The sequence below is a fragment of the Mastomys coucha genome, unplaced genomic scaffold, assembly GCF_008632895.1.
Source record: "Mastomys coucha isolate ucsf_1 unplaced genomic scaffold, UCSF_Mcou_1 pScaffold14, whole genome shotgun sequence".
In the NCBI taxonomy this organism is placed as follows: domain Eukaryota; kingdom Metazoa; phylum Chordata; class Mammalia; order Rodentia; family Muridae; genus Mastomys; species Mastomys coucha.
The window spans coordinates 118,866,793-118,878,546 of NW_022196896.1; the positions used below are offsets into that span (position 1 = coordinate 118,866,793).

Here is an 11,754-nt window from a genome sequence, read left to right on the forward strand (position 1 = left end):
ATGGGGCGGGGCGGGGCGGGGAGGGGCGGGGCAGTTGTTCTCTGAGAGGCCTCACAGCAGGAAAAGGAAAAGGTCATATCTCCAAATAAAACCTTTTGGTGTCCAGACTGCCCCTCAGTCTGTACCCCCTTGCCTGAACTGATTAACTCCTCCCCCTTTTCTGTGCCCCCTGTACTATACCCGATCAAGGCTTCTCTTCCCTAAAAACAAAGGCCCCATTTGCACATGCTCTAAGGCCTCTGCAGGGCCAGGCCCATATCCTATCCCCAGAAGCTCTGGCTTCATCAGGTCCTGCTCTCCTACCATTCCTGCTCCAGGCTCCCCTCTAGGTAACCTTTCTCTAATAATGTCCTTTCACCACAGCCAAAAGAACCCCAAGTCTGCGCACTCCCCACATACCCTGTGGGCTCCATGGCTGCTTGGCCGCTAACATAGAGTTCTGAATACTTTCTACATATGACTCTTCGACCTGGGGCTGGGAGGAATCGGAGCCACAGAGTGTGGGAATCTATGGGATCCATTGGATGCAGGCTAAGAGCCAGGTGTCAGCCGTAGATCTGGAAATCTTCCTCAAGGAGATAGACAATACCCCCAGGGAGCAGAGACAGCCATGTTCCCCTTTCCCCCCACCGTAAGGATGGGGGACCACCCAACCCTCCCAGCTCCTCCATGCAGCCTGCACATGTTCTGGGTGCCGTGGCATACTAAATGAATATGAATCGGTCCTGTCCTGGAGAGACACTGACTAAGGGCACAGGGGTGGGCGCATCAGGGCAGCCTTGCGGAGGGGCAGAAATCCAAGGACAGCAGACAAAGCAGAGGGAGGCCTTCCCAGAGAGGAGGCAGGGGTGAGTGGAGGCCTGCTGTGCTGCAGCGCCTTTAGGGAGTCTTAAGTGAGCCTGTTTGCCTATCACAGAAGGAAGACTATCTACATCTCCAAAAACAGGGCACAAGCCGCCACGTGGGAGGGTGTGTGTGTGGAGGTTGGGGCAGAACAGAAGCAGCAGAGGGGGATGCTGGGAGAGTGTCTGCAGGACATAGCAAGTGGTGTCAGATCCAAAAGACTTCTGGGAAATGGGGGCTGATACACCTGGGTGTCAAGATGGGTGAGAGGAATGTATCTAAAATCCAGAGATCCAACTGAATGGCTGTGCACAAGGTAGGAGACACACGCAGAAGCATCCAGAGCCCCATGGCCACTGCACAGGATCCACAGAGTGCATATGCTTGGGTGTCCTAAGACAGATCAAGTAGACACTGACTAGGCGGTGTTCCTCCTATTGGGGGGCTTTGCAAGGATGGGGGAGACATTACCTGTTGGTAAAGAGATGTCTGTGAGGACTGCCCAGGCTGCTCGTGTGGCAAAAAGCTGGACCCTGAGCTCCTTCAAAGGAAGGGGAAGGCCGTGCCCCAGACAGTGGCTACTTCATCTCAGGCAGCTAATTAGGGCCCGAGGCTTTGGGTCACATCCTGTGCCTGAACCGCTTCTGCCTTTGAAGCCCCTGAGGACACGCACCCACCCCACTGCTACTGGCCCATATCCACTCACCCCTGACTGCATCCCTGACTGCACCCCTAACTGTCCTCCCCAGTAAGTCTCGATGGCCTCAGGGGCTCCTCCCCTGAAGCATGGCTTGAGGCTGCCTCTACCTCTCCTCCTGCTTTTCCCAGGGAGAAAGTAGCCCTAGAAACGACAGTGGAGGAGCTGAGGGCCAAGGGAGACATTCGGGAGGCCGAGGCTCAGAAGCTGGAGGCCACCAATGCAGAGCTGCGCCAAAGCCTCCTGCTGCGGGCAGAACAGAAGGCTGAGCTGGCCCAGCAGGGCGAGCGCAGCCTGCGTGAGCTGGAGGCCAGGTGAGTTGTGGAAGGGCTGCAGGCCAGCTGGGGTCACTCAGAGTGTGAGACTACAGGTGAGACACCTACAGGGCACCAGGGACAGAGGGGGGGGGGCTCCAGCTCCCTCTGAGCTGGCCGTTACACTTATCTCTACACTTATACCCCGTTCCCCCCCCCATGCCTGGCCCTGTGTATATAAACCACCTGTGTGTCTACATAAGACTAAAGGCTGCTTAGACATAAGACTAGAGGCTGCTCTCAAGGGAGCACCCACCATGCTGCTCTCAAGGGAGCATCATGCTGCTCTGGGGTTTCCTGGGCTTAAAGGTGTTTGCTAGAATTTCCCTGCCTAGAAGTTTGCCATGGCATCTCTGAAGAGTCCTCTCAACTTTGTCTTTTGGCCCGGGTCCTCAGCCAGGGCCGCGTGGAACAACTGGAAGAAAAGGTTTCTGGGCTCAGGAAGGAACTGGCCACATCCCGGGAGGCACTAAGCTCAATGCAGCTGCAGAGGGACATCTTGGAGACAGAGAAGGAGAGCTTGCATGGTGCCCTGGCCCAGGTATGGGCACAAGGACACATGATCCTTGCCTCTGCCCTTACCCCTGTGGCCTGGGCCACTACCAGGGCTCCTAGTCACTGCTATTGTACACTAGATTCACCCCTGACTCCTTGCCCTCCCAACCCCATTGACTATGTCTGCTCCTAGGGACAACCCCTGGGCTACCAGTCACCAACTCTAGTCAGAACCTTAATTCTACCAGGAAAATTCTGAAGCCTATTCCCAGAGACAACTCTGGGTGACCACTGTGCCTCACAGGCTGAATCTGGCAATGCTGACTTGGAATTGCTGGTGACACGGCTGAAGACAGAGAGAATGGAGCAACAGGACTCACTGGCCAAGATGGCCACCCTGCTGGAAGGGCTTTCCCAGGACAAAGGCACCCTAAACCATCTGGTACTTCAGGTAAAGCAAGAACCAGGGCCTCAGCTTCCCCAAGATGTCCCTGAACCTTGTCTGTGGGCGTGTCCTATTATCCATCCCAAGGGTAGGTGACCACTGATCCTAGTCAGGCCTGAAGCAGGGACAAACAGCATCTCCATGTCAGGCCTGCGTGGGGTGGCTGGCTTGTGGGAACTCAGAGTGTGTGCTTTACAGATCAAATGTGTTCCCACCTGCCCTGCAGCTGGAGCAAGAACGGGACCAGCTTCGGGAGCAGCAGAAGATGCTGGAGCAGGAGCAGGCTGGGGTGAGAGAGCAGCTGACACAGATGGAGCAGCAGCTAGGGTTCGTTCAGGCTGAGCGGAGAAGTCTGCAGGAGACTTGTGGGCACCTGGAGCAGAAGCAGGGACATCTAGAGAAGCAGGTGGTCCTGCTTGGGCAGGAGAGTGCCCAGCTCCGGGAGCAGGTGGGCCAGGTGAGGTCAGGCTGTCAGCGATCACACATCCTGTCCTGCTGTTGCTGATTGTACCTCTGAAGGAGGTTGGAGAGATGGCTCAGTGGATAAAATGCTTGCTTGCACAAGCACAGGGAAGTTACCAAGGGTCTTCAGGACAGAGGAGTCAACAGCCGTGTATATGATTCCCTGTGGGAGCATCAATGAGCAGAGGCAAGGGGTTAGAAAAATTTGGGTCAGAACTGTCCTTCATGTTTGGGTTGGGGTTCTGCTCTGGCCTCTGGTGCCTGGTCAGTGCGTGCACAGTTGAACAGAGTACCTGCTCCTCTTGTGTTTGTTTAGTTCCTGCCTTTTGGTTGTTGAATTTCCTTGGGGTTTTGTTTTGTTTTATATGTACAGGTGTACTCGCACATGTGTGTCCACATTCATGTGGAAGTCAGAAGACAACCTCCTACGTAATTCCTAGGGTCTACCCACCTTGTCCACACACACGCACCCATTTTTTATTTTAGAGTGTGTGTTTTGCCTGCATGCCCATGCACCACATGTGTGCAAGTGCTTGTAGAAGTCAGAAGAGGATGTCCTAGAACTAGAGTTACAGTTATTGGCTGCCATGTGGATGCTGAGAATTGAACCAGGGTCCTCTGGAAGAGCAGCCAGTGCTCTTAACTGCTGAGCCATCTCTCGAGCCCCCATCTACCTTGTTTATAAGACAGGGTCACTCACTGGTCTGGATTTGACTGAGTAAGCTAGATTGGCTGATCTGTATCCTAATCGCAAAGGGCTCTCTAGTCTCTGCTGGTCCTGGGACTACACGGCATATCACCATGCCCAGATTTTTTTAAAAACATGGGTTCTGGAGTTGAGCTCAAATCCTCGTGCCTGTTTGGTAGGCACTTGGCCCACTGAGCTCTTTCCCCAGCCCTATCCCTCTGCCTCGAGGTAAAGAAGGATTACTTAGTGTGGAGTAAGCTGAAGCAGTTTTTGTCTTTTACAGTCTCTGTTGGGTCTCAGGCTTCCAGGGACGTTCAGGCATCCATGTCCCATGTTGGAAAGCAAAAGCATCACCTCTTTCTGTTCTCAGATCCCTCCTTATTCTTGCCATCATTCCTCCATTTTTTGTTAAAGTATGATTAACACCCAGCGTTGGTGACAGGCAGGCACACCAATGAGTTTGACAGTGGTGTGTGTACCTGGGATGACCAGTCAAGATAGAGAAAGTAGTTACCAGTCCAGAAGCCTCCCTCACAATCCACACTGGGACCCAAATGTCTAAGACCCCCGCAGCCTCTGTTCCAACATGGAAGACCCTGCACTGGCTGGGTGGATAACGTGTACCAAGTTTCCTTCTCTCCACACTCTTTAAGACTCATCTATGTAGTTACGTGGACCATAGCTTTTGTCTTTTGCACATAACTCCATGAATGAATAAACACAGCTACTTTCTCACACGCCTACTGCCGGACACCTGTGCTGATTCTAGCTTGGGCTGTAACACAGAGGCTTGTGAAAGTCTTTGTATACCCACTTCTCACTATCCTTTTTTTTTTAAGGTTTATTAATTTATTTTATGTATATGAGTACAACATTGCTGTCTTCAGACAGACCAGGAGAGGACATCAGATCCCATGATAGATGGTTATGAGCCACCATGTGGTTGCTGGGAATTGAATTCAGGACCTCTGGAAGAGCAGTCGGTGCTCTTAACCTCTGAGTCATCTCTCCACACACACACACCCTCTCACTATTCTTGAGCAAATGCACACAAGTGAAATTATGGGGGTCATTGTGGAGGAGTGTGGTGAGTTCTGTCATTTCTCCAGCTGCTTGTTGGGTTCGTCAGTATTGAATATTACCCATTTTAATTTTTAAGCTATCTTCTGCGGGGTATTCTATGCATGGAGGTTTTGATTCGTGTTTCCAAGGTAACAAGTGGTTTCAGCGCATTTTCATGCACCTATTGAATTTGTGTCTTTTCCGGGCTTCTGTGTGTTTTGTGAACATGGATTTTTTTTTATCTTAGTTGTGTCTATGTAGGAGCATCTCATATATATCGATACAAATACTTTGTCAGATAGATGTTCTGTGAATGTCTTTCCCAACTGGTGTCTTGTCTTTCTGTTTTCTTAATTTTATTTTTTGAAAAATATGTAACTTTAATTTTGGCAAATTTCTTTTACATTCTTTTTTTTTAAGATTTATTTATTTTATGTATATGAGTACACTGTACTGATGGTTGTGAGCCATGCTTGCTCCAGCCGACCCCACTCACTCCAGTCAGCCCTGCTTGCTCCGGCCTAAAGATTTATTTATTATTATATCTAAGTACACAGTAGCTGGCTTCAGATGCTCCTGAAGAGGGCGTCAGAAGACATCACAGATGGTTGTGAGCTACCATGTGGTTGCTGGGATTTGAACTCAGGACCTTCGGAAGAGCAGTCAGTGCTCTTAATTGCTGAGCCATCTCTCCAGCCTTTCTTTTACATTCTTAATCATTGCCTATTTTGTTGTGGTGAACATATTAGCTTTGTTTGGTTTTTGCTTTGTTTTTTGAGACAGTAGCCCGGAACTCACTATGTAGCCCACATTGGCCTCAAACTTGTAACAACCCTCCTGCCCTAACCTCCCCAGCTTCTGGGATTATATGCACTAACCACCATACCACACTTTTTAAAAATCTTATGATCTGTATTTCCTAGATATTTGAGTGGTTAACTGCCAGGGAGGGGAGCTCTTTGAAAGGATTAGAAGGATTAGGAGGCGTGGCCTTCTTGGAGGAAGTATGTCACTGGAAGTGGACCTTGAAGTTTCAAAAGTCCACACCAGGAAGAATCTCTCTCTCTCTCTCTCTCTCTCTCTCTCTCTCTCTCTCTCTCTCTCTCTCTCTCTCTCTCTCTCTCTCTCTCTGCAGTTTGTCTAGTCCAAAGATGAAGAGTTAGCCTTCATGTTTTTGCATGGCCTTAGTTAAGGTCTTCTGCCCATTTCATTGTCAATGTCACATGGAACTTTAAACATGTTACATTACAAGTCCTTTTGCCCATCTAAGATTCACTGAGTCAGACACTTACCCAGAAAGACTTTCAGTTAGTCTCCAGATGACTCCAATATCACCAGGGTGTGAGAATCACAGGTGCTCAGGACAGAGTGGAAACTAATGCTTGCTCTCTCTCAAGCCCGCTTCACCCCTCCAAGCCCTGCTTCAAAGGGACTCTCACGTTTGGGCTGTCTTGTTGCATGAGTTACTTTCCTATCACTGTGACAGTACATCTGACAGATTAAGTGGTTTGAGTGAGAATACCCCGCCCCCACAGGCTCATATATTTGAATGCTTAGCTTAATGGAGCTCTTTGAAAGGATTAGAAGGATTAGGAAGTGTGGCCTTCTTGGAGGAAGTGTGTCACTGGAAGTGGACCTTGGGGTTTCAAAAGTCCACACCAGGCAGCCTGCCCACTCCCTCCTCTCTCTATGGCACATGGTCCCTCTTTCTTCCCCCAGGTCACATACAAGAAACAGGCCCTAGAGAAGCAGCTGGCACAGAGCCTGCAGGACCAGGAGGCCCAGATGGACATTCTGCGAGAAGCCCTTCATGAGAAGAACACACTGTCTGAGGAGCGGGCCCAACTACTAACTAAGCAGGAAGCCCTGGAGAGACATAGCGAGCTTGTGACTAAGGAGGCAGCTGATCTGAGGTACCAGTGAAAGCACTAGCCAAGGCACACCTTTCATGATCCTGCCCTCAGACAGCCCATGGTGTTATGACTGCAGAGGCACTATATAGGCAAAGGGTAGGGTGTGTCTGCTGTGAGCATATGGTATGGGATGCGGAGAGAGGAAACATTGTGCCTTTGAGGTGGGCTGGTATTAGATGAGGTGCCCTGGGGTCTCCTTCCTGAAGACAGGGGACGACCCTATCAGACCAGAAACACAGATCAGACCAGTAAAAGAAAGATACACAATTTCTTCCTTAAGAAATATGAGTTTGCAGCCGGGCGGTGGTGGCGCACGCCTTTAATCCCAGCACTTGGGAGGCAGAGGCAGGCGGACTTCTGAGTTCAAGGCCAGCCTGGTCTACAGAATAAGTTCCAGGACAGCCAGGGCTACACAGAGAAACCCTGTCTTGAAAAACAAACAAACAAACAAACAAACAAACAAAAGAGTTTGGGGTGGAGCTTGTACCACTCCAGGGATCCTTTCCCTCCCTCTGCTGCGTGGCTCTGAGATTCCATTCCCAGGGAGACACCTAGAGGTAGCAAGAGAGCCCATCTGACATTTCTGTCTAGAAGCCATTCCCTAGCAGTCCTGGGAGCCAGAGGCACACAGCTGTGAAGTGTAGAGTAGGGTCCACCCATGGTCCTGACATGGAGGTGAGAGAATCCTCATAACCAACAGAGCAACATCCAAAACTGGAAATGTGCCCATGGAGGCAAGGACAGTGGTAGTCTAGGCTGGTCCCATAGCCTTTGCAGAGACCCAAGGCTAGCCGGTGCTTTTTCTCCCCAAAGCCTTCTCAGTCACAAAGGACTTCCTGGAGGATTTTCCTCTGGAACTCCAGATACTAGGGCTATGGGGAACCAGAAGGACCCAGACTGTCAGTGTCTCAGAACTGGCCTTTCTTAATAAAAGTTGCTGCAGACATCCCAATGGTAAATTTAGAGGAGGCTTTCCAGGTGAATGGGAGCAGAGAGGGTCCTGGAGCCCTGGAAACATATGCCGCCTTGAATAGGAGCCAGGTCAGAGCCCTCCACAGGTGGGATCCAGCCTTGACCTCTGAATCCAGAGGAACAGGCACTTGGCAGCCCCGAGGACCCACCAGACAATGTACCATGATGACCCGCTGAAGCCGTGGTGGCAGGGCTGCTGGGCGTGTGCCTGGTCCATACCTCTCTCCATTCATGGAGTGTTGGCTGCTCATCAGGCAGTGAGAGGGGCCTGGCTCCCACCCACACATCATGCTACAGCTGACCCACTCCCCGTATGCCTTCACCTTGTAACACCAGGCTTCCACTCTGGGGCTCAACCAGAGTGAGACGAGATGCTCTTGAGCCTCTGTGGAAAAAGAAACTGGACACACCCTCAGGTCCCCAGGCTGTGAGCAGACCTCAGAGGCAAATCCAGGTAGACGCCTATGAGGAGGCTTCAAGGCAGCTCAAAGAAAGGATGTTCTCCACACATAACGGAGAAAAACTCCCTGGCAGAGGGCATGCTCGCTCATGAAACCAGGGAATGCGTGGTGTTACCAGAGGAACAGAGTATAGCGTGGCAGACAGTGAGATTTCTAGGGCGTGTAGCCTGGACACATGAAGGGGTCCTGGCAGGTTTCTGGTGCTCTCTTCAGGGCAACCCAGGAGCTGTGGTAAAACTGTCAAACTGGTCAAGAGCCATGGCCTCTCCACCCATTGACACCATACCTTCCTGCTGTGTTTTGGAGTGTTCATGGTGAAGCCAGAGCTCAGTGACAAACCATACTGGCAGTGCTGGGTTAGTCGGTCCCTGCTGGGCCGATTGTCAGCAAGTCAAGCTGTTCTCAGTAACCCACACAGGAAGTGGGCATTGTTGTGGGTGGCTACACCTCGTTGCACGTGTTTTCTGAAGGATGACCTCTGCATGCAGAGGCACCCAGGCTACTTTCCTCATACTGCCTGCAACACTCTAGCTCTGCTGGTTGTCCTATGGGTGACCCCTCCCTTGCCCAGTGCATGATGCTGCATGCCTTAGATGCACTGTGATGTCTACAACATTTTCTCCTTTGTTGGCATTCCAGCCAAGTCCAGCTCATACCCTGTGTAAAGCTGTAGCGGGCATCCTGTTTCTGGCTGTCAGGTGTCTCTAGAATTGCCACCTAGGTGAGGTATTGCCAGGGCAAGGTCAGCTTGCTTAGTCTTCCCCAACACTCCCTTGCTAACCCTAAGCATGATTGCTTTTAAGTCTTTGTTAATCTGCTGTATGATTAATGACAGTACCTAGCCATAATTCAAATCTCCCTGGGCCCTAATCTCTCCTGGTAAAGTACATTTCGTGTGCTTTTGTCTATTTGATATTTGCTTCGTAACTGTTATTTTCCTCATTTTGCTGACTTTGTTAGTGATTGGCCAGAACTCTTTGTATATGATAGATACTTATCCCTAGGTTTAAATACTAAATACAGATTTTCTCCCAATTCTGCCCCTTGCCATCTTCTGTTTTTCATTTTGTAAGATCAATTTCTTAAGTTAGCAGGCAAAGTGATGGCTTTCATTATCTGCCTTTTCCTTCCAAGCCGATTTATGGAATCTCTTCTGTGGAAAACTATCCCTCCCGCCTTTAACTGTATCCAGATCTGTTGGCCTCTTTTTCCCCTCTTCTGGCTTTCATGTCAGGCTTAAGGAGATTAAAATATCCTCTGTATTGGTTCTATTTTTGTAATTCTGAGTTATTCTGATGTGACTTGTTTATTTTGTTTCATTTCTGGCTTTGGTTTCTCATTTGGCCCGAAACGTGTTTTCGCATATGGTATTATGAATGATTCTTACATGTACAAACCAAGGAGACACCTCAGGACCGTGTGGATTATGTGCCTGCTATCTGATGCTTCGCTACAGGGCTGAGAGGAACTCTCTGGAGAACAGCCTCTTTGAGGCCCAACGACTGACAACGCAGTTGCAGACCCAGCAGGAACAGCTGGAAGGAAAGGCCGAGGCGGCCCAGCTCGCTCGCCGGGCCTTGCAAGGTGCTGCAGTGGATGGACTCTCTGCCCTTACCCCCAAGTCACCGTTGGGAGGAACTCAGTCCCTATAGATGTTGTTCTCTCTCCCTGGACCCTTAGGGGAAGATCCAAGGGCTTGGAGGCCATGTGACTGTGAGCGGTGTGGGGGGGTGGCAGGAGAGCTTGCCCATCCTCCTCATTGCCAACTCTGAGCTCAGACATGAGGTGCAGCCACAGGGTTGGCATGGTGGCCTCCTGCCCTGTACTCATTCCTGGTACCGCTCCTCCACTTAGCTTACCCACTATGGTCTAGCAGCACCCACCTCTTAACTGGGTGATTTTAAGGGAGAGGGGGCACTGTGGTGACACACCTGACCCTTCACAGTGGAAATGGAGCGGCTGAAAAGTGACTGGGAAGTCCGAGAGACAGCGCTGCAGTGGGATCTGGGACAGCTGCAGCAGAGGGCTGCACAGCAAGAGCAGGACGCACAGCTGGCCTTGGAGCGCCAGGAGCTGGCCCACAGAGAGGACCTGGCCCGCCTGCACAGGGAGAAGGTTCGTCTTCCAGGGTCCACTTGGCCACTCCCTAGTGGTCTGCCATGTCCTCCTAACAAGCAGAGGTGGCAGAGCAGAGGGAGGAGGGTCCTGGCCGCTCTTCATGGTCTAAGAGGTCAGGGAAGGTCTGTGTGGTGTCTGGGAGGGGCCACTGATATGTAGGGCAGGCTCCTACTCACAGAGGGACCCAGAGGACCCAATGCCCTGGCTTCAGGCTGATAGAGCAGAGCTTCATGTTCATCAGGGCTGTACCACCAGTTAGGCCCCTGGAGGTCTTCTGTGTTACATCCTGTTCTTTACCCACACATCCATCCATCCATCAATCTACCTGTCTACACATTTACCCATCCATATAGACACATACCCATCTATCTATCATATATCCATCCAAACACCTATGTGCATCTATATGCATATCCATCCATCCATCCATCTACCTGTCTACACATTTACCCATCCATACAGACACACACCCATCTGTCTACCATACATCCATCCAAACATCTATATGCATCTATATGCATATCCATCTACCTGTCCATCCATCCATCTATATACTCATCTGTCCATCTGCCCATGCCCCTGCACCCCTGGCACATGGTAGAGACTCAGGAGCAGCTTAAGATCTGCTGGATTTTAGAAGATGCTGAGACCCAAAGAGACCCCGCCCGGCTTCTGTTTGGGAGATCCTATAAAGAAGACATAGAGAGAGTCAATGGCTGAACCACCAACCTCTAGCCCTTCAGAAGCTAGAAAGTTTAATTCAGAGCCTCAAGTGCCTCCCAGTCCTCCATTCCTGATCTTACAAACTACCCTTTGCCTTGGCCAGGACACCCTCAGTTTATCCCTGGCAGAGGAGAAAGAGGCTGCTGCCCGGTGGATGAAACAACAGAAAGAGCTGCTGGCCAAAAGTGCAACCGACAGGGAGGCGCTGCAGGGGGAGATTCAGAACCTAAAGCAGGAACGAGATGAGAGCCTCCTTCAGCTGGAGCATGAGATGCAGCAGGTGATGCGGCTTGGGCACTGGGGTCCTCACCCGCCTTACTTTCTTCTTGGTCCCAGCTCGAGGGCTGCGCTGAAGCCTCCCCCCAAGCAAATGCATCCTTTCCAGGTTGATACAGCTTCGTCTGCTGGCAAACAGACATCCACCCACTTACTCACCCATCCATCTCCACACCCATCCATTTAGCCACATGCCCATGTACCAGCCCTCCGTCCAATCATTCGTCATTCCCTGTGTACCAAAGTATGTATATATATATATATATATATATATATATATATATA

The 11,754-nt window shown here is 50.8% G+C and overlaps 1 protein-coding gene across 1 annotated transcript in view; it reads left to right on the forward strand.

The window, feature by feature from the left end:
* Nucleotides 1-11,754, forward strand: part of Crocc2 (ciliary rootlet coiled-coil, rootletin family member 2) — a 61,883-nt gene that overhangs the window by 22,537 nt on the left and 27,592 nt on the right. The window contains exons 12-19 of the mRNA XM_031368477.1: nt 1,672-1,854; nt 2,251-2,395; nt 2,654-2,800; nt 3,021-3,251; nt 6,726-6,919; nt 9,809-9,936; nt 10,298-10,467; nt 11,297-11,473. Coding sequence (XP_031224337.1) covers nt 1,672-1,854; nt 2,251-2,395; nt 2,654-2,800; nt 3,021-3,251; nt 6,726-6,919; nt 9,809-9,936; nt 10,298-10,467; nt 11,297-11,473 — 1,375 coding nt within the window. The remainder of the gene's footprint in view (nt 1-1,671; nt 1,855-2,250; nt 2,396-2,653; nt 2,801-3,020; nt 3,252-6,725; nt 6,920-9,808; nt 9,937-10,297; nt 10,468-11,296; nt 11,474-11,754) is intronic.